At 40.6% G+C, this 27,159-nt stretch overlaps 1 protein-coding gene across 3 annotated transcripts in view; it reads left to right on the top strand.

The window, feature by feature from the left end:
* LOC117832058 (RNA binding protein fox-1 homolog 2-like) overlaps positions 1 to 27,159 on the top strand; it is an 89,252-nt gene that overhangs the window by 61,704 nt on the left and 389 nt on the right. Inside the window, exons 7-13 of one of the 3 annotated variants that reach the window (XM_034711016.1) lie at positions 7,200 to 7,287; positions 9,720 to 9,776; positions 10,078 to 10,225; positions 12,887 to 12,929; positions 18,621 to 18,724; positions 21,266 to 21,341; positions 21,613 to 27,159. The exon at positions 21,613 to 27,159 is cut by the window's right edge and continues 389 nt beyond it. In XM_034711016.1, the coding sequence (XP_034566907.1) occupies positions 7,200 to 7,287; positions 9,720 to 9,776; positions 10,078 to 10,225; positions 12,887 to 12,929; positions 18,621 to 18,724; positions 21,266 to 21,341; positions 21,613 to 21,657 (561 nt within the window). In that variant the 3' untranslated portion in view covers positions 21,658 to 27,159. Of the gene's footprint in view, positions 1 to 7,199; positions 7,288 to 9,719; positions 9,777 to 10,077; positions 10,226 to 12,447; positions 12,491 to 12,886; positions 12,930 to 18,620; positions 18,725 to 21,265; positions 21,342 to 21,612 lie in introns of those variants that run through there. The other 2 variants (XM_034711017.1, XM_034711018.1) reach the window with 2 other exon arrangements.

Raw genomic sequence — 27,159 nt, 5'->3', positions numbered from 1 at the left:
CATCTTTCCACAGATTGGATGTTTTAACAGTAAATTCTCCCTCCCTCCCTCCCTCCCTCCCTCACTACCATCACCCTGTCATTAACACCTCACTGGGAATCACCGAATGTAATCACCTCCTCTGTGCAACGACACGGCCGTCCACCACCATCCGATTAATCCTCCATCGGGCTCCATGTGTGTCGTACTCATCGCCCTGATTAATAAAACAAACAATCAGCAGACATGATTTTAAAGCTTTGCTGAGACCTGCAGTTTAACTTCCTTTATTTCATTAACACGCCTGCTTTTAACCAAAGTGCACATTTTACCCCCAACAGACAAAATGTGCGTTTGAAAAATGGAGTTTATTAAAGTTGAATAAAAAGATGAGGATTCAAAGACACTTCAGCTCAAGGCCGACTCAGACCAAGAAATCACAATGAGAAACAAGCGTCACTTAAAGCCTTATAAATTCTATATTTTCACCCTTTTATGCATTAGTTATTAAATATCAGAGCAATGCTTTAAAAATGTTGTCCTTGACGTTGAACAAAGACATGCAAAGTTATTTAAACATATATATTATGTAAATTCTCAAGTGTCCTCAAGAGTGTCCGTCACGCAACACTGAAATGCAGGAATTTAATTACACATTTCTAAATATAAATATATATAATAATAATAATAATAATAATAATAATACGTTTTATTTAGAAGCGCCTTTCAGAGCACTCAAGGTCGCTTTACAGACAGATAAAAAACACAATAAATAAAAGAACACGATAAGATAAATAAAAACAACAAGCAAAGTAACACCAAGTTAAAAATGAAGCAGTGGAAATTAAGCAGGGAATGCAGTTTGAAACAGATGGGTTTTGAGTTTTGATTTGAAGAGGGGTAGTGAGTCAGAGTTTCGGATGTCCGGTGGGAGTGAGTTCCAGAGTTGGGGAGCAGAGCGACTGAAAGCTCTGCTCCCCATGGTGCTGAGACGGGCGGGGGGCACAGAGAGGTGGAGGGAGGAGGAAGACCTGAGGGAGCGAGAGGGGGTGACGATGTGGAGGAGATCAGAGAGATACGAGAGATATATTTAATTTCTTTAACACAGTTTCAGTTTGTCACATATTTATATTAATGAGAAAGAGCTCATTCATTTTAATCTTGAGGGTTTTCTGTCTTGCAAAATAATAAAACACGCTTAAAGGAGATCTAGTTACCTCTACAGTTTTTACCTGGAGGCTGCCAGAACATTTTATAGGAGAGCAAGTAGTATAGGAGAGATTAATGGAGAAAATATGACTCCTAATCTGGCATTTTCAGAACAGTAGTATAAATATTGATCTTGATATTGATTGAAATATAGCCAACAAAGTATGATGTCCAATCATGTGGAAAGATTACTAATCATAACTGTCTTCAAACTCAAAATCAATACTTGGGAAATATAACTATTACATCTGTCAGAAGATGTTACAAAAAAAAGTTGACCTGCAAATATCTACTAGATCAGAAGGATCTGAGCTTCAAAGCATTCCTTATCTTCTGTCAGGTATCATGATTTTGAGATACTATGACACTTACAATACCTGACCAGCAGGTGGCAGTGCACAGAATGTCCAGCATTCATCCAAGTTGCATCCATACCATCAAAATGCATGTATTTAGTTGAAAATAGCTACCGAGGGCCAAGCTGCAAAAAAACATTATTATAGATATATTGAGTTTAGAAGTGTAGAATTAAAAATGGCAGATCGAGCAGGGCAAGGCAGTTTATGCACATCTTGTTAAGAAACATTAAAGGTGACACATCATGCAAAATGGACTTTTTAATGGTTCTCTACCTGAAATCTGTGTCCCTGTCTACAAACCCCCTGAAAAGTAAAAGACTCCATTCTGCCCCTGTTCTGATTTCTCCACCTTTCTGTAAATGTGTAACAGGAAGTCAGAGCTCGGAGCTTGTTCAGCCCATAGACTGTATAAAATACAACTCAACCCCTCCTCCGTTTTTCATTCCCTGCACACATGTGTGCTAACAAGGAGCTTAGGAGGGAGGCATGCTAGTTGTAGGCTGTCTTAATAAACACAAAGGTCGGTTTGACTCCCCACGTCTGCAGATTTGAAGATCTAGTGGATGATTTTTAGTTTGCATGGAAAAGTGCTAGCGCTAGTTAGCATAGCCACATAGCTACATGTTGGTAGCTGTGTCCCAAGACACACGTCGACATGCTGACAAATAAAACAACAAGAAACACTAAATCTGTGACCAATGGTTCAGAAAGGTCCTGCTGCAGGCGCCTCTCCGTCAGGATCAGATTCAGAGGGTTGAAGTAACGTGATCTCTGAGCAGCCGTGTATATTCAGCCAACATGTAAACATTAGATCAACGTGCAGGACAGCCGAGGCCACACCCACTTCCTGAGGGGGCGTGGTCAGAGAGAAAACAGCCTGTTCTGAGCAGGGCTGAAGAAGAGGGTTTTTCAGGCAGACCAAAATCTGATTTCAAAGTGTTTTTTTGAGCATAAACTTTAAAGACATGTTTTGGGGACCTCTTAGACCAATATATGTTGATGAAAAAAGCGTGATATGTCACCTTTAATGTGAGACTGAGAAAGGAAGATAATGTTTGATTGCCAAAAACTGCAGTGCCTTGAGTGGCCACTTGAGGCTGACTCCCAAAATGAGTCAACTCCCATAAACCCCTCTGTTGAATTAAAAATAAATGATTCCAGTGTTTAAAGCCTGGTACAAGACATCTCTTTGGTATCTCTAGCTCATTGTCCCATTTATGAACTTATTACAAGGGTTCATTTTCCTCTAATAATAATAATACATTTTATTTTGGGCGCCTTTCAAATCACCCAAGGTCAACTTACAGATAATAAAAACAGTCATCATTAAAACATCATAAAAACAAACAAGCAAAGAAACAAATGGAAAGAGTCATAAATAAAAACTAAAAACTAGGGAAGTGCTCAGAGTCCAGTTAGAGGGAGTAAGCCAGTTTGAACAGGTGAGCTTTGAGTTGGGATTTGAGTGATGTTGTGGAGTCCGACTGTCTTATATGTGGGGGGAGGGAGTTCCAGAGTCTGGGTGCTGAGCAGCTGAAGGCTCGGGCACCCATGGTACTGAGGCGTGACGGTGGGATGGGTAATAGTCCAGCCTAGTGTTACACAAGAGGATATTTAACCCCTTGATATAATACACAAGTTATGATTTATATTAAGGCTTAGGTTAGTATTAAATTGGGGGCGTGGCCTCTTTGAGAAACAAGTGATTCTAAATTTGGTCACTTCTGCTTTAAAAAAAAAAACCTAACACTACAGATGAAAATTAGCCTTGTTGCTAACTCTGGCATATTAACATGGACGCTATGCTGAAATGTTCATTAATATGCACTGTCCCTTTAAATAACAAAGAAACCTGAGGCTACAAAACAGGAAGTAATCAGTTTGAACTCGTGTCGTCACTCTTTGGTCTGAGCCGTCCTTGAGAAGCGTCTCCTCTGCAACGATTTTCAAAAACAAACTCCTTTTTCCATCACTGTAAAATGTTAATTCAGGGATCTGTTTGCTCATTGATGTAAAAACTAAAAAGTCTGTGCAGGATCCTCGCTTGTCCAGATGTGCTCACTTTAATCCCTCAGCCAGTGTTGTGTGACCATATGCATCTCTGAACCGATATGGGGTTTACCTCACTGTGTTTTTGGGTCTCTCTTTATGCTGCCGTTTTGTTTCCTCTTTGGTTTCTCGTAGTGGACTGTCTGTGTACGAGTAGTCGTAGTCCTAGTCGTAGTCTTTAGTGTACTGGTCTCAGTTTGTGACACACAGTTCTAATGCCTGGCAGAGTGTCTCATGTTTATTTGATTTCTCTCCTTTTTTGGGAATGAGGACTGCTCTCTCTCTCTCTCTCTACTCTCTCTCTCTCTCCTCTCTCTCTCTCTCTCTCTGCTCCCTCCATCTTTTGGTGCTCTGTTTCTCAACCCACCACATAAATGAGATTTCAGGAGAATGGTCACCAAATCTAATTGCTTTATTTGAATGATGCACCTTGGGATATATGTTTTGTTTTATACAGTAATTGTTTTTTTGTTTTTTTTTAATGTGTGTGTTGCTCATGTAAACTTTGTCCCCTTCTTTTTCTCTCTCTCTCTCCTCACTCCATCTTTACGTTCTCCTGTCGTTTTGTAAATGGACTGGCTCTGTCTCTCTCCTCCTCCTCACCTGCATCCCTTCCTGATCCGTCCCATCTTTGTCTCGTACATGTTCGATGTTGGGAGTGCTGCGATCGTTTTGATTGGTCTCTATGCTGCATCCGATGCTTGCTGATTGGCTGAATTTTTCTTTACATGTTTTATTTTTTTTAATTTGTTTACTCACTCTTGGTCATGTGATGCGCCCATATTTGGCTGCGTGTAATTTCTGTGTTACATGATTATTAATTTTGTGAAGGAAATGTTTTTGCACCCCCTCTTTCTCTCCCTTGTGTTTGTTTTTGTTTTTATTTTTTAGGTATGTAAACCTCACACGTTTGGTTTCATATGGAAATGTGACTTCATCTTATGCAGGGGTTATTATTCTGGCTGCAGTGGGAGGGCAGGAGTGGGATTAAAAAAAGGCTGACTTTTGTTTATATTAACACTTTGAGATTTGCCCTCCATATGCTGATAATTTGCATGTTGTCCCTTTAACTCTTAATCACATTACAAGAGTTACACATCATGAAAAACATGTGTATGACTTACACAGACCCATCATAAACAATGCAATGTGATAGGAAACATCAGGGACGTTCCAAAGCAGCTTATATCCAACAATTTAATCCAATTTAGCAACTTTCAAAAAACACATTTAAGCTCAGGATCACAGATCGTTCACAGAGAGTGAGTCTACCACCAGCAGAGCTAGCTCCACCTGCAGGTCAGCGTCCTCATGCCTGTGCTGGTTCCTCATGTCTCTGGTGGAGTGGTTACAGACACAGTCTACATACACCTTTACCTCCATTTACTAGATCAACATACTGACAAACCACGCCGCGCTGTGCTTGTTTACATCCAGGTAGTAGAGCTGCAGAGTGTTATGGCAGAAGACATTAATGGCCCTGTCACATCTTGACGATTTAGCCGGCGTATAAAAGAATTGGGTCCAGGACTGAGCTGGTCTTCTTCACCAGTTAGTTCAGTCTTGCTCTCCTGTATCCTGTCCGCCCACAGCAGGTGACATCCTTCCAATGTGGCGTTCGTGTCCGGTGTTAGCTCTGTTAGCATGATGCTACTCTGGTGCTGGGTTAGCTGGTCCACCTTAGCATAGATAGATCTTACATTCCCGATAACGGTGGGTGGAAGGACAGGTCCATGTCGTCTTTTCTTAGCTTGCACCTCAACTGTGGCGGTTCTGGGGAGGGGCTAACAGGGACCAGTGACCCTGTAAAACTGAACCTGGACCCCCCCTGTGCCCCTCCTCCACACAAATAATATTATGCATGTTGATCTAGTCCACAGTAGTATATATGTCTAGTATAAAGGGATGCACTGATGTTTTGCCAGGTTGTTCTCAGCCGGTCCTCGTCCTTCTCAGTCTCTTCTGTCAGGGTTGAATGTGTCCCTCTGACAACACCCTTGGTCCCAGCCTGGCCCCCCCAGTAAAATTTGTCTAGAACCGCCACTGCACCTCAGTACCAGCATGTCCTCCCCGCCTCCTTCTCCTCAGCTTGCAGGGAACATCGGGCCTAGCATTGTTTAGCATCGACATGCTAAGAGATGCTAACAGCTGATGTTGTATGTAAACAATGCGACCATGGTTACACACAGGATCTCCCGACACAGACCGGAACAAAAGCAGTAAAAACACCCCTGCAAATGTAGTCAGTTTAGTGTCTATGGTCAACAAATGAGTCCTTAAAAGTCCTGACAGGCTCCAAATACAAAGACAACTAAACAGATATAAGAACAACCAAGAGAGAGCTGCTGCAACAAGCAGACACTCGAGCGGTGCTAAGCACAAACCAATGATAGCCACAAACATGTTTCATTTAATGCATGACTCGTTTAGTTAAACCCTTCTTTATTAGGGACTCTGTGCAGCTGGAATAAAACATCAAAATGTGAGGAATAAAATGGCATCCATGCAAAAACCAGATCTTGATTTATTAACCTGATTTCCATTAAAGAGTCCGCGGTGTCAGCTGCATCACAGAGCTATCCATGCTAAGCTAATTGAATCACTTGCTGACCTTGTCGTCTGCAATGAGGGAAAAATGAGGTAAACCTGATTTCCATCTGAATGAAGCCGCACAGATAAAGAACGTGACTCACTCGGAGCGGCAGTGAGAGTCCAGGACTTAATGGTCTCTTCTGAATGAGAGGGAAGCGTGCTCTCATTCCTGTGTGTGTCTCTCTTCACACACTCATACACACTCTCCCCTCGTCCAGCCCAAAAGGTCATTAATCTGTGGCTCACCACACAGAGATGTAGAGCTCTGACAGCACCCCTCGGACAGGCCGGGTTATTACCCAGACACAATCTCCTAGAAGATTATCAACCATCTCGGTTGTGAAGGCATACGACTGAAATATCAGCTGCATGCACAGGACATGCACACACACTAAAGGAGTGCACAATACGCTCACCTCTGCTGTGCACGCAGGAGACGAGCACAAAGCACAGCGCGGTCACTTTGTGTGTCATCACAGCAGACGTGGCAGCTCTGCAGTGAATCACTGGATGTCTGCTGGGCTACGGGCCTTTAATTGCATGATGACTGAGAACCCGCCTAACAGAATACACACACACACACATTAACAAAAACACACAGAAATGAGAGCGTTAAAGCTTGAAACCAGTCACTTTTAAGCCCCCAAGAAGGTGATCAGACCGTTAAAATGAGGAAGTGTAGACGAATATGAAGGGAACATTTCCAGTCCCTGAAATAGGAATAATGATATTTATATTTATGTTTAAATAACACGTTCCACAATCAAAGTTTGAGGTTTTTATGTGTAAAAGAAAGGATAACAATGATTAAAACAGACAATTAAACATCAAGCTGCTTAAAATCTGAACCTAAATATTAAAAAAACTGGAGGCAAACATAAACAGTCCCATCAAATAGGCAAAGTGTCCCCGCTGTAGAACCCTCTGAATCAGCCTTGTGATGAAGCTGTGTGTTTCCTCTGCTGTTGTCTTCATGTCTGCGTCTCTGACCGCCTGCTCCTCTGTCCTCAGGTGAATAACGCCACCGCCAGGGTGATGACTAACAAGAAAATGGTCAGCCCCTACCCGAACGGAGAGGCTCTCAGCACACTGCCCTATGGTAACAACAACAACTACACACACTCCAACACACACACACACTGACTGTAAATAATGTCCTGCTAATTATGGGTTCAAAACAAGTGATTAAAGAAAGTTAAACCTCCATGCAGAGTGAAAAATTAAAGAAACAGATATAAACATGGATGCTTTAACATAAGTGTGAATGAAGCCTCCTGCTTTTGTAGCGAGCCTCAAGTGGACACTCGAGGAACTGCATGTTTTTAACACCTGAGGTTGCCTCTTATAAAATGCACAGAGCCAGTTTATCTGCAGGGAGGAAACTACATTTTGCAGTTTATAATAAATATCTATAATAAAGATCTCCAGATGGACTCGAGGGCTTAAAGGAGTCATTTAATGAATGCAAACAGAAATGTAGATGTGTAATTTATTCTTTCTTTCATTACCTTAAAGGTGTTTGAAAATATGCATGAAGGTAAAGAGTGGAGCTGAAAGTCTGAGTCTTTGCAGAGCTCATGTCTCTTTGATGCACAGTCCACACTCTGCTCACACCACAGAGGTGTTGTTTGTTTGTCACGGTTAACTCAACTTTATTTATAAAGCACCTTTCATACAGACAAACATGCAGCACAAAGAACAGAGAGACAGAAAACAAGAGAACTGGGTAAAATAATAAAAGACAAAATCATAAAAATTCTAAAAAATAAAATAAAATTGATACAGTAAAATAAAAAAAATAAAAGCAATGTAGTAAAGTTTATAAAATTTAAATAAAAGCAATAAAATTAATAAATTAAAAACAATGCAGTAAAATTAGCAAAATAAAACCAATGCAGTAAAATTAACAAAATTAAAATAAATACAATAAAATTAATAAATTAAAAACAATGCAGTAAAATTAGCAAAATAAAACCAATGCAGTAAAATTAACAAAATTAAAATAAATACAATAAAATTAAGAAATTAAAAACAATGGAGTAAAATTAACAAAATAAAATCAATACAGTAAAATAAAAAAAATAAAAGCAATGCAGTTAAATTAATAAAATGAAGATGAATACAATAAAATAAAGAAATTAAAAACAATGGGGTAAAATTGACAAAATAAAATAAATACAGTAAAGTTAGTAAAATAGAAAAAATAAAAGCAATGCAGTTAAATCAATAAAATACAATAAATAAAGTAAAATTAAATACAATGCAGTAAAATTAGTAAAAATAAAAAAAATAAAAGCAATGCAGTAAAATTAATAAAATTAAAATAAATACAATAAAATTAAGAAATTAAAAACAATGGGGTAAAATTAACAAAATAAAATAAATACAGTAAAATTAGTAAAATAGAAAAAATAAAAGCAATTCAGTTGAATCAATAAAATACAATAAATTAAGTAAAATTAAATACAATGCAGTAAAATTAACGAAATAAAACCAATACAGTAAAATTAGTAAAAATAAATAAAATAAAAGCAATGCAGTTAAATTAATAAAATGAAGATGAGTACAATAAAAGTGAGAAATTAAAAACAATGGGGTAAAATTGACAAAATAAAATAAATACAGTAAAATTAGTAAAATAGAAAAAATAAAAGCAATGCAGTTCAATCAATAAAATACAATAAATAAAGTAAAATTAAATACAATGCAGTAAAATTAACTAAATAAAACCAATACAGTAAAATTAGTAAAAATAAATAAAATAAAAGCAATGCAGTTGAATTAATAAAATAAAATAAATACAATAAAATTAGCTAAATAAAATCAATACAGTAAAACTAGTACAATTAAAAACAATACAGTAAAATTAGCAAAATAAAACCAATGCAGTAAAATTAATAAAATTAAAATAAATACAATAAAATTAATAAATTAAAAACAATAGGGTAAAATTAACAAAATAAAATCAATACAGTAAAATAAAAGCAATGCAGTTAAATTAATAAAATGAAGATGAATACAATAAAAGTGAGGAATTAAAAACAATGGGGTAAAATTGACAAAATAAAATAAATACAGTAAAATTAGTAAAAATAAATAAAATAAAAGCAATGCAGTTGAATTAATAAAATAAAATAAATACAATAAAATTAGCTAAATAAAATCAATACAGTAAAACTAGTGCAATTAAAAAATTTAAAACAATGTATTTCAATTAAGAAAATAAAAGAAATACAGTAAAGTCAATAATTTAAATTAAATTAACTCAATACAATAAAGATTAATAAAATAAATAAGGGTAGAAAGCATAAAATCTGTTAAAGTGAAAAAGATCAGATAAATACAAGAACTAAATAATTAACTAAATAAATAGGCTAGATAAATGTTTTTATAAAAAAGGATATATTTTATTTTTATTATTATTAAATTTATATAATATTATATATTATTAAAAGCCCATAACTGTTGGTGTGTTGTTGTATTCTTAATGCTCCAGATATTAACAGCCCTTCCTCTCTGTGTTCTCCTCAGCGGGCTGGAAACTGAGTCCTATGATGGGGGCTGTCTACGGACCCGAGCTGTACGCAGGTGAGGCCGGCCTCTTGTCTCTTTCTCTGCTCCCTACTTTCCATTTCAGTCACAGTCCAATCCTTAATTTGTATTAATGCACTGCTGGCCCAGCATTTCTCCCCTCTGACACTTTCATTGATATGAAGCCCCTGAAGGCGATATTTGAATTACTCCTGCTCTCTCGAAATTCATCCCGAGCCTCCTTCCATCATCATTTCCATTCATGTCGGCCTTTCTGCCTGAAATCTGCTGCTTTCTCTCAATATATTTCCCTCCTTTTCTCCCCCCTCCTTCCTTCCTTCCTTCCCTTCTTCTTCAGTTCCAGGGTTTCCGTACCCTTCTGCAGCTGCAGCAGCCACCACAGCAGCTGCAGCTTTCCGTGGCGCCCACCTCAGGGGTCGAGGCCGGCCCGTCTACAGCGCCGTGAGGGCTGCGGTGCCTCAGCCCGCCATCCCAACCTACCCTGGGTAAGAGAGTGATTCAGGTTTATTAAGGAGTAGTTGTGCACACATGCTCTGATGTAGGGCTGGGCGATATGGCTGCAAATTAGATTATTACATCTACTTCTTTAGCCGGCTTTTATTCCTATTTCTACTCTGATTAATCCTCAGATAAGTCTCTGCAGAATCTCATCCACTTCAAAATATTCACATCACGTATTCTGAAACCAAAAGAAACCTCACTGAAGCAGTTTGAGGTTTAAATTTGTGCTGCTGTGTTGTTTTTCTGCAGACACAGATAGTGCAGTAAGTAACACGCCCCCCCCCCCCCCCCCCCCCCTTCTAGAATGATGCTTTAAAGGTGACATATTCTGCTCTTCTTCATCAACATATATCGGTCTAAGAGGTCCCCAAACATGTCTTTAAAGTTTATTGCTCATAAAAACACTTTGAAATCAGATTCTGGTCTGCCTGTAAAACCCTCTTCTTCAGCCCTGCTCAGAACAGGCTGTTTTCTGTGTCTGTGCCTTTAAATGAGAATGAGCTCTCTGACCACGCCCCCTCAGGAAGTGGGTGTGGCTTCGGCTGTCCAGCACGTTGATGTTAATGTTTACATGTTGGCTGAATATACACGGCTGCTCACAGACCCGCGTTACTTCAACCCTCTGAATCTGATCCAGAATCTGATCCTGACGGAGAGGCGCCTGCAGCAGGACCTTTCTGAACCATTGGTCACAGATTTAGTGTTTCTTGTTGTTTTATTTATCAGTATGTAGACGTGTGTCTTGGTACACAGCTACCAACATGTAGCTATGTGGCTATGCTAACTAGCACTAGCACTTATCCATGAAAACTAAAAATCATCCACTAGATCTTCAAATCTGCAGACGTGGGGAGTCAAACCGACCTTTGTGTTTATTAAGACAGCCTACAACTAGCATGCCTCCCTCCTAAGCTCCTTGTTAGCACACATGTGTGCAGGGAATGAAAAACGGAGGAGGGGTTGAGTTGTATTTTATACAGTCTATGGGCTGAACAAGCTCCGAGCTCTGACTTCCTGTTACACATTTACAGAAAGGTGGAGAAATCAGAACAGGGGCAGAATGGATTCTTTTACTTTTCAGGGGGTTTGTAGACAGGGACACAGATTTCAGGGAGAGAACCATTAAAAAAGAACATTCTGCATGATATGTCACCTTTAAAGACTGTTAATGAATCCATATCATGTGGAAACAGAAGTCCTCATCATCGTCATGGACTCAGATTTTACTCCTATCCTCATATCAGGATGCTTCTATCGCCCGGCCTCACTCCAACCTTCCCCGTGTGTTTTATGAAACACATTTCACACGTTCAGAAAGTCAACACGAGTTGTTTTATTCAGCGCCGAGTGGATCTATTCATGAAAAACCAATTCAGAGTCATCCTCCCCTGCACAGTGTTTGACCAGGTCTGGGTGTAATCCAGCTGTGCTCACACACTCAAACATCAGTCACACTTCAGTCCCCCTCAGCGGGCCGAACCGGCACACCGTCAGTCAGCTCACAAACCATTCAGCCGAGTATGACGCACTAATGGGATTGCACCATTCAACGGCTCATTTGAATAAACACACAGATACCAGCAGCTGCCAATTTGCACACACACACACAGCATGCAGTCATTATGCAGAAACAGCCACCCTGCACACATTCACTCCAAACGATCCCCGCTCACTTGATCTGTGTTGGTTTTTTTTTATGTTTGTTCTGTGCATGTGGTTGCTGTGCTGTGCTGATTGGCTAACGGGGTTGTGACTGCTGTGATCAAAGCAGCACTGATTGGTTAATGGCCCCTGCGGCTGTGATGACATGGGAATAAAGTAAACAAGATGACATTTTTTAGGGGGGGCTGCAGGAAATACCCTCTCACTCTGTGCTCCGCTGAAAACAGAGATGTTCAGAGAGACTCTCTCGCCTCTCTGGGGAGCGATCACAGTTCATCGTCTCTCCACCTGAGAGAGTCTGAGGTTTTAACGTGTCAGGGTTCAGACGTGGAGCTACAATGAGAGTCGTATTTCCTCTGCATGTTGCATGGGTGTGAAATAACTACTTTTCTCTCTCTCTTTTTGTCTTCTCTCTCTCTCTCTCTCTCTCTCTCTGTGTGTGTTCATTTTGTTGATGTGTTGTTTCACTGGTTTTGGGTCTGTGCACCACTCCGTTTGCACCCCTCCTCCTCCTCCTCCTCCTCCTCCCTCCTTCTTCTCTCAGTGTGGTGTATCAGGATGGGTTTTACGGAGCTGCAGACTTATATGTAAGTAAACTCACCTCCCACAGACACACCCTCTCCTCTCCCTCACGCCCTTCCTCCTGCTCTTTGTTTTCCTCTCTTGGGGTTGATTCTGCATGTGCGTCTGGTCATGCGCTGCACAGAGCTGCCTGCGACAAAGAAACACAACAAACCACCAAAAACACTGAACCCCTGCGTGCAGAGAGGTCGTTCCCAAAAAGAGGAGCTGGGGGTCGCATTGATTAAGCCCCTCCTCTTACAGGCTGCTCTGTGGGCGGATGCTGCAGCGTGCTTCACTGTTGGAGTTTGTGATCACTGGATCAAGAGCGTGCATGTGTGTGTGTGAGAGAGAGTGTGTGTGTGTGTGTGTGTGTGTGTGTGTATCCAGGTTGACGACGGTTGTTTCTGTTCTCTCTATAGACTAGTGTTTCAGGACTCAGTCCTTAGTCCCAGATTGCCTCAGGTAGGGTCAACTCGACACCAAACCCACAGTGTGCATTGTTGTGACTGTAACACCTCCTCTGACTCCTTCTGATCCCACATGGAACATTTTTTTCTTTGAGTCGTTTGAAGATTAAAAAAACTACCACTGCTTTTACTTTTTGTTTTTCTACTAACTCACTGAAACGTGCGACACTTTCTTCCAGTTGTGGCGACGGGCTGATTGTTTGTTTGTTTACTAAACTACTAAACGTGGAGAGTGATTCTTCTTCGGCTGTTTACACCTGGTGTTACGATGCATCCTGAGAGGAAGCCTAAAGGTGCATTTCCACCAAGAGTTCTGGGGTCTTTTAGCCCTCAGAACTACTTCCCCCTGAACTAAAAGGTTCCTGGTCCCCCATTGTTGTCTGCGTTTGGACCGCGGGCTGAAGTCCCGGGTAGATTGTGTAAATCAAAAAAGTTAATGCACTACACCACCAGACCAGTAGAGGGCAGTAACACAAAGAGGAATGCCATTCAGCACAGATGACACCATAGAAGCAGACGGACAGGCAGGTATCATTCTGAGCAACACAACAGTTAGCCTGTTAGCATGAAGAGACTCAGCTGGTCTGTTTTAGATGGTGCTATATTTTATCACAGATGGAAAAAAACAATGACTGTGAATGGTTTTTGAAAAATTTGACAAAAACAAATTTGACAAAAACAAATTTGACAAAAACAAATTTGACAAAAACAAACATGACAAAAAAATTTGACCGAAAAAAATTTGACAAAAAAAAATTTGACAAAAAAAAATTTGACAAAAAAAAAAAAGACAAAAATCTGCAAAAAAAAAAATTTGAAAAAAAATTGATGAAAAAAAAAAATAATAAAACTTTGAAAAAAAATTGGACAGAAAAAAATTGACAAAGTTGACCCGGAGCCTGTCGAAGAAATGAATTTCCCTCAAATTTGAAATTGTGCTCCAAAAGCAGAAAAACCTGAAAAAAAGTGAAAATTTTGTGCCTGCGGTTAAAAACATGGAAAAAGCAATGAATGAATCAACACCAGTAGAGGGCAGTAACACAAAGAGGAATGCCATCCATCACAGATGACACCATAGAAGCAGACGGACAGGCAGGTATCATTCTGAGCAACACAACAGTTAGCCTGTTAGCATGAAGAGACTCAGCTGGTCTGTTTTAGATGGTGCTATATTTCATCACAGATGGATTCACTGAATCAACACGTGAGAGGAGATAAGCGCGAGTAGCAAAGACGTTTCAACACGGCTTTAAAATCCTTTTGAACTCAAAAAGCCGTGATCGCAGAGATCGGCCGGTGTTTTGGATTAAACGGCGACCCTGTTAACTGGAGACTCTCAACCGGATGCATCCCTCATAAACGTCTTTAGACCATCATTAAATATCTGATGAGGATATTTTGAAATCTTAATAAAAACTAAACTAGTTTGCATTCCCAGGAACTCCCTCTGTGTTTCAACAGCTGTGTAAACTCCACAAACACTGACACGTTCAGCTGAAGGTCTCCAGTTTACAGGGTCACTTTTAAAACCGGAACACCGGGAGGAGAGACGCATTCACGGTGGGCTGAGAGAAGACTACTGTTACAAGCTGCTAAATCAAGAGAATCACAGCTTCTTCTTTTGAAAAGTACACACACATACAAACAAGATAGAACAAATAAAAACTAATGACAGAAAGAGAAAAAAAATGACTGTGGATGGTTTTTGGAAAAAATTGACAAAAAAAATTTTGACAAAAGAAAATCTGAAAAGGAAAATTGACCAAAAAACTTGGAAAAAATTTTTTGGAAAAAAATAAATTTGGAAAAAAGAATTTGGACAAAAAAAATTTTGGAAAAAAAAAAATTGAATTTTTTTTTTAATTAAAATTTTGAAGAAAAAAAATTGATTTTTTTTTTCAATTTTTTTTGGCAAAAACAAAATGAAAAAAAAAATTGGCAAAAAAGTTGACCCAGAGAATCACAGCTTCTTCTTTTGAAAAGTACACACACATACAAAAAAGATAGAACAAATAAAAACTAATGAAAGAAAGAGAAATCAAGTGAATCACAGATGTGTGTGATGTTATTGTGGACGGAGGGAGGAATAAAAACACTGCGGTTAATCTACCAATCAGACACATTCAGCATTGCAGGCCCCGCCCCCTGAAAGTCCTGGGACCTTTGAAAAGTACTACCCCCCTAGCAGGGTTTTTTTAGGGGGGAGATTATCTACACCTGAAGTAAATGTAGACTTAAAATCAATCTTTATCAGAGCAGACGTGACTCTGTAGTGGAAGTCACTGCAGTAAAAACAGACATGACTCTGTAGTGGAAGTCACTGCATTAAAAACAGACATGACTCTGTAGTGGAAGTCACTGCAGTAAAAACAGACATGACTCTGTTGTGGAAGTCACTGCATTAAAAACAGACATGACTCTGTAGTGGAAGTCACTGCATTAAACACAGACATGACTCTGTAGTGGAAGTCACTGCATTTAACACAGACATGACTCTGTAGTGGAAGTCACTGCATTAAACACAAACATGACTCTGTAGTGGAAGTCACTGCATTAAACACAGACATGACTCTGTAGTGGAAGTCACTGCATTAAACACAGACATGACTCTGTAGTGGAAGTCACTGCATTAAAAACAGACATGACTCTGTAGTGGAAGTCATTGCATTAAACACAGACATGACTCTGTAGTGGAAGTCACTGCATTAAACACAGACATGACTCTGTAGTGGAAGTCACTGCATTAAAAACAGACGACTCTGTAGTGGAAGTCATTGCATTTAACACAGACATGACTCTGTAGTGGAAGTCACTGCATTAAAAACACAGACATGACTCTGTAGTGGAAGTCACTGCATTAAACACAGACATGGATGATTTTTATAGACTTTTGAAGACGTTTTGAGGCTTCCTGTTTTATTGCATAAAGAGCTTGGTTGTGGGATTCGATCACAGGTGGTCACAGACATTGTAACGCCAGGTGTGAGCTGCTGTTCTTAGCTGTCCTCTGATTGGTCCACCTCAGAGCGAGTTAACACCAGGTGTAAACAGGCCTGTCCTCTTTTCTCTGCTGGACTCAGTTTGGATGAAATAAACTTTATTCTTTCTAATGCATCCCTTCTTTAAAATCTGACGCTCCTGTTCTGCAGAAAAGCTCTGGGATCTGAATTAACTCCGCCCCCCTCGCAGGATGATACCTGAAGCATGTGCTGATCAGCTGCTGCATGCACACATCCTGTACCCCCTGCTTACCCAGAAGCCCTTGCTCTCTCTCCCTCCCTCTAACAGCTTCTCTTAAAGGATGCTCCGGTGTTTCTGTCGTGCTCTGCTGTGTTCCATCGATGCAGTGGTGGTGTGTTTTGTAACCGTGGGTTTGATTTGCGTGCATGAGGAGAGGAGTTTGGTGTGTTTGTGTCTGTCCTCTTTTCTTCCTCTCTTTTTTTTTCTGTCTCCTGACTCAAAAACAAAAATAACACATGAAGGTTTTTCATATGAATGTCTCCTCTGGAACTGGGAGCTGGTGTTTTCTTCTCTTATCCAATGACGTGTGTGATAATAAGTTACCCACTGTCTCCATCCTCTCTCTGCTTTAGTTAAATCAATCTAACTCCACCTCCTCACTCCTCTCTCTCTCTCTTTCTGTCTCACTGATTAAACAGTTTTATCACAAATAGAAACCCTAGACACCTCTCTCCCCTCCCAAACAGAAATGTAACAAACTGACCCAAAATATGAAGTTTGAAAAACATGCAACATGTAGGACCAGAGATTATTTAGATCTGAATGATATAGTAAAAACTCAAAATGTACACAAACCATCAGCCGTGACATCAAAACCTCCTTTGACTACAGTTATTAACTTTCACAAACATGAGCAACACCAGAGGCTTTGCTCTGTAGTGGAAGTCACTGCATTAAAAACAGACATGACTCTGTAGTGGAAGTCACTGCATTAAACACAGACATGACTCTGTAGTGGAAGTCACTGCATTAAAAACACAGACATGATTCTGTAGTGGAAGTCACTGCATTAAACACAGACATGACTCTGTAGTGGAAGTCACTGCATTAAAAACAGACATGACTCTGTAGTGGAAGTCACTGCATTTAACACAGACATGACTCTGTAGTGGAAGTCACTGCATTAAACACAGACATGACTCTGTAGTGGAAGTCACTGCATTAAAAACAGACATGACTCTGTAGTGGAAGTCACTGCATTAAACACAGACATGACTCTGTAGTGGAAGTCACTGCATTAAACACAGACATGACTCTGTAGTGGAAGTCACTGCATTAAAAACAGACATGACTCTGTAGTGGAAGTCACTGCATTAAAAACAGACATGACTCTATGGTGGAAGTCACTGCATTAAAAACAGACATGACTCTGTAGTGGAAGTCACTGCATTAAAAACAGACATGACTCTATGGTGGAAGTCACTGCATTAAAAACAGACATGACTGTAGTGGAAGTCACTGCATTAAAAACAGACATGACTCTATACTGGAAGTCACTGCATTAAAAACAGACATGACTCTGTAGTGGAAGTCACTGCATTAAAAACAGACATGACTCTGTAGTGGAAGTCACTGTATTATAAACAGACATGACTCTGTAGTGGAAGTCACTGCAATAAAAACAGACATGACTCTGTAGTAGAAGTCACTGCATTAAAAACAGACATGACTCTGTAGTGGAAGTCACTGCATTAAAAACAGACATGACTCTGTAGTAGAAGTCACTGCATTAAAAACAGACATGACTCTGTAGTGGAAGTCACTGCATTAAAAACAGACATGACTCTGTAGTGGAAGTCACTGCATTAAAAACAGACATGACTCTGTAGTGGAAGTCACTGCATTAAAAACAGACATGACTCTGTAGTGGAAGTCACTGCATTAAACACAGACATGACTCTGTAGTGGAAGTCACTGCATTAGTGAGAGACGTTGACCAAGCTGCAGCTCCTGAGGGGGTGTTCCCGGTCTGCAGAGGTCAGGACGGACAAGAAGAGGTCAGATAAGTCAGAGGCCAGAAGTGTGGAGCTGCAGACCCCTCAGGGTGTCCATGCTGACCCCTGACCTTCACTTAAAGCTCCTACAATGGACACAAGAGCATCAGACCTGGACCACAGAGCGATTGACCACCAAGTCTGATCCATGGAGGCGACACTTCACATCTTCAGGGCCTAAAGGACCTTCAAAGGTCTAGAGGAGTCCAGGTCTCATCAGGATCAAGATTGTTTGACCCTGGCCTGATGATAGGGGGTCATGATGTCATGGCTGAACTGAGTTTATATGATTAAACATGTCAGGAATATCAGAAAACGTTCATTTAAATCTAAAAAACTTACATTTCTGCAGAAATAAAAAAAATAAAAAAATTTTTTGGAATGAATTAATCAAATATTTTCTTTTATAACACACTAAATAAATATTTAAATATTAAATTAATTAAATTAAAACAGTAATTTTAGTTAAATTTCTGCAGATTAAATTAAAAAATGTCCAAAAAGTCTGAAGTATCTGCACACTGAAGTCCTCCGTCAGTTTATTCCACTTCTGTCAAAGCCCCGCCCCCTTTAGTACACACACACACACACACACCTTGGCTCAGGTGTCCTCCGGGTCACGTGAGTAAGTTCTGATGTGTGTGTTTCTCTGTGTGTGTGTGTTTATCCAGGGAGGCTATCCCGCTGCTGCTGCCGCCGCTGCTGCTGCCTATCGCTACGCTCAGCCGGCCGCCGTGACCGGAGCGACCGCCGCTGCGGCCGCCTACAGTGACAGGTGAGGTCCCACACACACACACACTCAGAGTACACACACACACCTCTGCTGTATTCTGGCTCCTTCCCTGTGAGCAGTCAGAGGATGTTAGAGGACGTTGAAGCTGACGGAGGAGGAGGAGATGAAACGATGAAGAGTGAAGACGGCAGATTTTAAAGTGAATATTCTCTCTGAAGTCTGAGGAGACGATGAGCTGCAGTGTCACATTCACCTGAACGCACCTTTTACTTCACCTCACATGGTCGGAGTGGGTTTCTTCTTCAGGTGTTCAATCTGGAGCGATGAGAGTAACCATCCATCGCTCAAATATAACGGCGGCCATGTAAGATCACATCTGTGATCAATGATTTACACAACCTGTCCTCACGTCTGATCACCTGCAGCCTCTGACTCTACCTGCAGGTGATCAGAGAGAGAGAGATCCTTCAGTCTCCTCTGTTTCATTAAAGTCTGACATCTCGTGTTAAACATGAACCTTCTCACACCGCTGTTTCAAAGTGGCGTGCAGCTGGTTGCTGAAGAAGTTGTCGTGCACTCTCTTAGTGAGTGAAACATTAAATATCATGAGTTGTATTTTTTAAGCAACTTTATGAAACTATCAACACATCTATTTTTATATAAATCACCTGTCATACATTCAAGCATGCAGCCCAAAGTGCTTCACTAAAGAACAGAGAGACAGAAAATCAATCAATCAATCTTTATTTATAAAGCACTTTTCATACAATGATATTATACAACAAAGTGCTGTTCAAAAAGACCCCCCCCCCATCCTAATCCCAACCCAGACCCGACCCCAAAACCCACCCACAATCCCAAAGTGAAAACACAATATATGCAACAATAATAATAAAAACAAATAAAATAAAATAAAATAATAAATAAAATAAAAGTTTCTGAACAAACTGAGGAAACGCTCTCATGATATCTTAATGAGGAAACATAAGATGTTAAAACTCAACACAGGAAGTTAAAAACACCAAAATAAAACACTAAAATATTGAACCATAAAAGGAAAATAAGATGCTATAATAAAAAATAAATAAAATAGAATACAAATAAATGAATAAATAACAGCAATACATAAAATGATACAAGACTTAAACAAGATAAAATAAAGTAATATTCAATAATTAATAATAAAATAATTATAATCATAAAATCAATAAAATAAAATCACAAATACCAGAAAAATAAGAAAAAAATATTTTAAATTATATCAAATCAAATCATATTAAATCATATAAATGCCAGAAAAATAAAAAAAAATCAGATAAATATAAGAAAAATAAAATAAACTCGTCACAATAAAATCAATAAAATAAAATCAGATAAATACTAGAAAAATAAGACAAAATTAATTAAATCAAATCATATTAAATCATATAAATACCAGAAAAACAAATTCAAAGCATCACAGTAAAATCAGCAAAATCATTTCAGATAAATGCAAAAAAAAAACAAAAAAAAATCAGATAAATATCAGAAAAATAAAATAAACTCTTCACAATAAAAGCCTTAAAATCAAATAAAAGAAATGCCAGAAAATAAAATACATTCATTAAGATAAAGTCAATAAAATCAAATCATGTAAATGCCAGAAAAATACAATAAACTCCTCATAATAAAATCAATATAATAGAATCAGATAAATACTAGAAAAATAAAATAAAACAAATAAAATACAATCAGATAGGGACAAGAATAATAAGAAAAAATCTATTAAATAATATCAAATTAAATCAAATCACATCTTATAAATACCAGAAAAACAAAGTCAAAGCATTACAACAAAATCAGCAAAATAATTTCAGATAAATGCCAGAAAAATAAAATAAAATCAATAAAATAAAATAAAATAAAATCAGATAAATATCAGAAAAATAGAATAAACTCTCACCATAAAATCCTTAAAATCAAATCAAATAAATGCCAGAAAATAAAATAAAATCAGATACATACCAAAAGATTAAAATGACATAAATTAAGATTGAATAAATGATAAAATACATTATTTTTGAAACAATGATAACTACAGTAATAATGTTAATAATGCAGTCCAGGCTAAAAAAATAAATGACTCTAAATTAAATCCAGATTTAAAAGGTCAGTCTTCAGTTTCCTTTAAAAACACTCAGAGAGCTTGTTGATGTCCAGAGAGGTTAGAATGTGTGAGGGACACATGAGGAACATTTATTTAAATAGAAACATTCTTCTGATGAACATCATCCAAACATTAAACACAGACAGAGAAGAGCACCCGAAGGAGGCGGGGCGGGACAAGCTGCTGTGTTTGGAAAGAGATTAAAGATCTGAGTCAAGTATTTGTTCTGTAACTCATGAAGGAGTCTGGACTTCTTCTCCTCACAGTGAGAACATCCTGTAGCTGTTGATGCGTGTGTTCGGGTTAACTCGACCTTTAATAGACTGACCTCAGTGACCTGCAGACACATTGGAGAATCCTGCAGCTCCCAGGCTGACTTCATGTTGAACGTGGTCTTTTCTAACCGGGTGAATCTCTCCTTGTGTTTGTGTTTCCAGTTACGGCCGTGTGTACACTACAGACCCCTACCACGCTTTAACTCCAGCTGCTGCTGCGTACGGCGTCGGAGCCATGGTGAGGAAACTGAATCAGATTCTCCATGTTGGTTCCTAAAGAGGGACGTACCTGAGCAGGAAAGAACTCCTGACCTGTGTTTAGAGAGCGTGCACACGTCCATTCTCCTGAAACAGATGTTGCATGTTTGTTGGATTGTAGTTTTGTTGACGCCCTGCAGGCTCAGTCCATCCAATGACTCCCCCCCTCTCTCTCTCTCTCTCCCTCTCTCTCTCTCTCTCTCTCTCCCTCTCTCTCTCTCTCTCTCCCTCTCTCTCTCTCTCTCTTCCAGGCCAGTTTATACCGGGCGGGGTACAGTCGGTTCGCTCCGTACTAAAACCACAAATCACAACCAAGGAATTCCACGTGGCTCCAAACCTCCTTTTTTTAGCTCTTTGTTTGGCAGCAGCTCCCCTCCATCGTCCTGCAGACGGACTGAAGCAACAACCCCTGTTTGTTTGTTTGTTTGTTTGTTTGTTTGTTTGTTTGTTTTTGAAGTTGTCTCTCTCTCTCTCTCTCTCTGCGTGGAGAGAGAGGTCACCCGCCACATCATCTGTTCCCCGTGCTCTTCTGTGTGTCACTGCCACGAGCGTCTCCAAGCTGGAGCCTGAAACGTTGAACTTTTGAGGCGCAGTTTTTGGACGTTTTTTTTTAGAAACACTACGAGACCTGGGAGGAGAGGCGGCTTGTTTCTGTGTTCACCTCTTTCTTGTTTCTCTTCTCTGAACTGCCCCTTTAAACCCAGACCAGATCAGACCTGCACACACACATCAAGTACAGCTGCATCCTTTATCCCCCGGCCTGCATTACTTTAAAGGTACTTTCATTTTTTTAGACACTACATGCATTTAAAGCGACAGCGTCCCTCTGGTTTGGTATAAAATGCACAAATAAATCGGACTCCTCAGACGGAAGGCGGCGAGGGAATGATGTTTTTTAAGAGTGGGACGTTGAGCTTGGAGGGAAGCTGGGAGCGTCGACTGACAGGAAACCACTGACTCTAAACCAACAGCATGGGAATACGTCTCTTTTTGTCATTTTTAAAACTTCCCCTCAGTGTAAAAGAAAAAAAAACAACAAAAAAACTAAAAACCCAATTTAAAAAAAAAAAAGGAGACAAGGAAAAAAAAGAACCCCAGACTTTTTCTGCATTACCTCAGTTTCTCTTTCTTTACTTTGCTGCCATCGAGGAGCGACGGCGTCTTGGAGGACGCTCTACACGGTCCACTTCTTTCAGAGACAGAGCCCACACTTCGTCCTTAAACGCTGGTCCACACATTTCCATTTATTACTGTAACTACAACACTAAGACCGGACGCCGCCAGCTCTGATCCGACCCTTCATGTGCGTCCATTTCCAGAACTGAGTGCTCCCCTTAATCCCGGATCTGCCCGTAGTCTGCTTCTTCTTCTTCCCAAAAAAGGACCCGGCGCACGTCTCCCTCTCTCTCCTGGAGCGTCACACATTCCAACAGACAGACTCTCCGACGGATGAAGACAGCGTGGAACACAAACACACCGGGTTTAGCCGTGCAGATCTGAAGCGGGAGGACCCACATGGGGAACTAATCACCTCGCCAGCCACCGGCCAAACGGGGGAATCTCCTCTCCTCTCTCCTGGCCGGAGGAGATATTTCTGCTCCGTGTCTGAACAGTCGATCCCGGCGGATTAGGAAACAATGAAACAAAGAGACTGCTGCGATCATGTGACGGGAGTCTCTGAAGTGATGACAATTTATCTTTCTTTCTATTTATATTCATCATTTTTAATGTGGCAGGGATCCTGTCGGTAGAACTGACTGTACGTAAAGATGGACGACGCGCCTCCTGCTCCTGTTGTGGGAAAGTGAAGCCAAAATCCCCCCGAACGCCATGTTACACGTGGCTGAGATACAATCCTCTTCCTTAAGTTACAAAAATGACACTGTGTTAGCGTTTGTTACGTTCCCTCCTCTACTCTGATGATCTTGAGCCTCATTGGTCCAGAGAGCTGTCAATCATGATGTCACACCCCTTTTTTTTTTATAGAATCAATGAACTAAAACGATCAGATTATCAAAAACAGGGACATAAATGAGCATATAGTCCCATCTGTTCACATGGAGGAGGCGGGGCTTATGACCTGTACCAAATCCAGCCACCAGGGGGAGCTCTACATGTTTTGGCTTCCCTTTTCCAGAGCGGTGTGGTCGTCCGTCTCTTGGTGCAGTCTGTGGTCAGTAGTAAACCTTCATCATGCGCTCTGGGATCGATGGTTTTTAAAGGACCGGTTCTCGCCGGGTCCCTGTATTTATCACCTCTCTGTATACTCTCACTTTGTTGTTATTTGCTCTTGTTTGGTTCCAAAGATTTTCTGAAGAAGCACATTTTTGGTCCTGATGTATTTCTTATTTTGGTGTTGTTGTTATTTCCTGCCTCTGTTGTGTTTTTTATGCGCGGCGTGTTGCGGCGGCTGCTAGCTGCAGCGGCGGCGGCGTGCTGCGGCGGCCTGCAGCTGTATCAGTCAGTACAGTGTTTAAACAGCACTCTGGGAATCGGCACTAAAGCCGCTTCGACTCGTGTTTTTAAAGGTTGCAGCAAATTTCTGGGAAATACTGAGCGTCGGCGAAAACCAAACAGCCACTGTGAGATTGAAGTCGGCGCACACACGCTCTCGGTGTTCGCTGCAGACGAGGGAAATCAGAGCGGGAGGGGAGTCATGAGGGACGAGCCGGAATAAAGAGAGCGGCGTTTTGTTAATGGAGCGCCAAATTACAGGCGGAGTGAGCAGAGGGGACGCGTCCACACAATGTCCCGCTCGCCAAGCTGAGCCTCCTCTCTGAACAATGAGGCGGCGTGTGGGCGAGGAGTGCAGGAGGAGTGCAGGAGGAGTGCAGGAGGAGTGCAGGAGGAGTGCAGGAGGAGTGCAGGAGGAGTGCAGGAGGAGTGCAGGAGGAGTGCAGGGGATCTGTGGTGGTGAAGGTGAGACGCTGAGCCATTAATCACACGCTGACAGGATAACAACGTCCCCTGCCGCCTCTTTGGGAGGAGAGCGAGAGTGTCAGGGCGAGCGCGGCGAGCAGGGCGTGTTGTTTTTGTACGGCGGTGTGCAGGAGGTCCAATGAGTGGTTTTTTGAAGCGCATTACCTCTTCTTTTTTTTTTTTGTCGTCTTTTTATTCCTTACAAGTATTATCCGAAGTGTTGCTATGCATGCTAAGAGGAAGGGTGTCGGTCCGAGAATCTTTTCATTTGTGCATGAATTCAAATCCTAGTGCTGGAGGAGGAGGAGGAGGAGGAGGAGGAAGAGGAAGAGGAAGAGGAGGAGGGGGGTGTTTACAGAGCAGGAGGATGAAGATCTGGGATGTTGTGCGATGCGAGGCGACGGGAGTGAGTCCAGTCCAGAGCGAGCGGCCCTTCAGTCTGCTTCAGTAATCATGGTTCTCTCTCTGTGAGCTCGTCTGAGAAATATCTGACGTGTGACGTTTCATTTGGACTCTGCGGTTTGTTTTTAGAACAAAGAGAAACTCAAACAGAAAGAAAGAAAGATGGCCGCCCATCAAACGGTTCTTCCTTCTTTAAACACGTCGGCCCGACTTTAGATCACTCTGGTTTTAAAGGACGACAGTTTTTCATCCTGCAGCAACAAAACAGACTTTAATGGCTGAAACCCTAAAGCTAAAGTTCTTCTTTCTGCACGGACTGAAGAACAGAAACAGAAATCATCTGGGTGATAGTTTTAGTTTTATGTGGAAACAGCTGTTAAATCTCTCTCCTCAGAGTCACCAGACTCCACTGACGAAAGCTCTCTGATACTCTGCCGCCATGACGCTTCTCTTTGCACAGGAAACAGCAGCAGCTTTGTACTCACTGAGGTAGAATTAAAGGTTCAATCAGTGACGTTTGGTTTGTGCAAAGACGGCATGAAAGCTTCGTACTCTCCAACATCTGGAATACATGCAAAGAAATGTGACATTTTCCTGCAGATTGAATCCACTCTCAGTCGTGACACAGGCTGTAACGGCTCCAATGTAATCCTTTGGTTCCTCTTGAAGACGTCTTCGTCTGCAGGAGACTTCTTCATATTCTGCAGCTTCAGTTTGAGAGATAGTTTCTGTCATTACTTAGTCTTTAGTGAATAATACGGCTGGTTTGGGTAAATCAAAGTGTCAAAAGCTCTAAAGTTAAATTAAAGCAGGGAAGACGAGCATCAAATTAAAGGTTCCATCAGTGAGGTTTGGATTATGTAAAGACGGCATGAAAGCTTCATACTCTCCAACATCTGGAATACATGCAAAGAAATGTGACATTTTCCTGCAGATTGAATCCACTCTCAGTCGTGACACAGGCGGTAATGGCTCCAATGTAACCCTTTAATTCCTCCTTGAAGTCGTCTTTGTTTGCAGGAGACTTCTTCATATGCTGCAGCTTCAGTTTGAGAGATAGTTTCTGTCATTACTTCTCTTTAGTAAATAATACGGTTGGTTTGGGTAAATCAAAGTGTCAAAAGCTCTAAAGTTAAATTAAAGCAGGGAAGACGAGCATCAAATTAAAGGTTCCATCACTGAGGTTTGGTTTGTGCAAAGACAGCATGAATGCATCGTAGTCTCCAACATATTAAATACATGCAACTTTCTCCTGCAGATTGAATCCACTCTCAGCCGTGACACAAGCTGTAACAGCTCCAATGTAATCCTTTGGTTCCTCCTTGAAGACGTCTTCGTCTGCAGGAGACTTCTTCATATTCTGCAGCTTCAGTTTGAGAGATAGTTTCTGACATTATTTCTCTTTAGTGAATAATACGGTTAGCTTGGGTAAATCAAAGTGTCAAAAGCTCTAAAGTTAAATTAAAGCAGGGAAGACGAGCATCAAATTAAAGGTTCCATCAGTGAGGTTTGGATTATGTAAAGACGGCATGAAAGCTTCATACTCTCCAACATCTGGAATACATGCAAAGAAATGTGACATTTTCCTGCAGATTGAATCCACTCTTAGTCGTGACACAGGCTGTAACAGCTCCAATGTAATCCTTTGGTTCCTCCTTGAAGACGTCTTCGTCTGCAGGAGACTTCTTCATATTCTGCAGCTTCAGTTTGAGAGATAGTTTCTGCCATTACTTAGTCTTCAGTGAATAATACGGATCAAAGTGTCCGTTTGTGACACTCCAAAACTCAAACCTTAATAAATGAAAGCAGGGAAGATGAGCGTCAAGTTAAAGGTTCCATCAGTGAGGTTTGGTGGATTTAAGGAGAAGCTGTTTCTGGTAAAAGTGAGGCGATTACACCTGCAGAAAGTCCAATTTTTCCTCAATTCAAGGCTCTAATTATTCTTCAGATATTTAAAGACAAACTCTCTTCATGTCAGGCGTTTGTTCTCCAAACTCTCTCTGCAGCCGATCGATCAGCTGATCGTGTCTCTGTTCGTCTTTGTTGATTTAAACAGTTTGTCAAGATGTGACAGAATGTTCCTGAAACTCACAAAAACACCCAGATTAAAAAACAGACTGAGGCACAGAGAGAGAAATAAAGTCCTTATTCTTAGAGAAGAGGTTTTGTCAGCGGGGTTTGGAGGCTTTCAGACGATCTCACTCTTTGAGAGAGAGAGAGTTTGTGGTCTTCCTTTCTGAAGTGACTTTGACTGGATGCAGACGCCTCAAAAACCTGCAGAGCGTCCATTCAGCCGGTTTAGAATCAGGGTTCTGTTTCTGCTTCTGTTCGTCTTTCAGACCAGAGAACTGTCGGAGTAGAGCCGAGAGTTTAGACGCGATGAACCTTGAGTTACGTCGAGGTCTCTGCAGGATCTCAATCTGAACCTTTAAACTGACCCAGGCGTCTCATCCTGGTGTAGGTCAGTGATTTGTTGA

This window comes from Notolabrus celidotus, chromosome 20, assembly GCF_009762535.1.
Source record: "Notolabrus celidotus isolate fNotCel1 chromosome 20, fNotCel1.pri, whole genome shotgun sequence".
NCBI classification, from domain to species: domain Eukaryota; kingdom Metazoa; phylum Chordata; class Actinopteri; order Labriformes; family Labridae; genus Notolabrus; species Notolabrus celidotus.
Note: the sequence above shows the minus strand (reverse complement) of the source record. Positions and strands in the feature narration are given on the sequence as shown.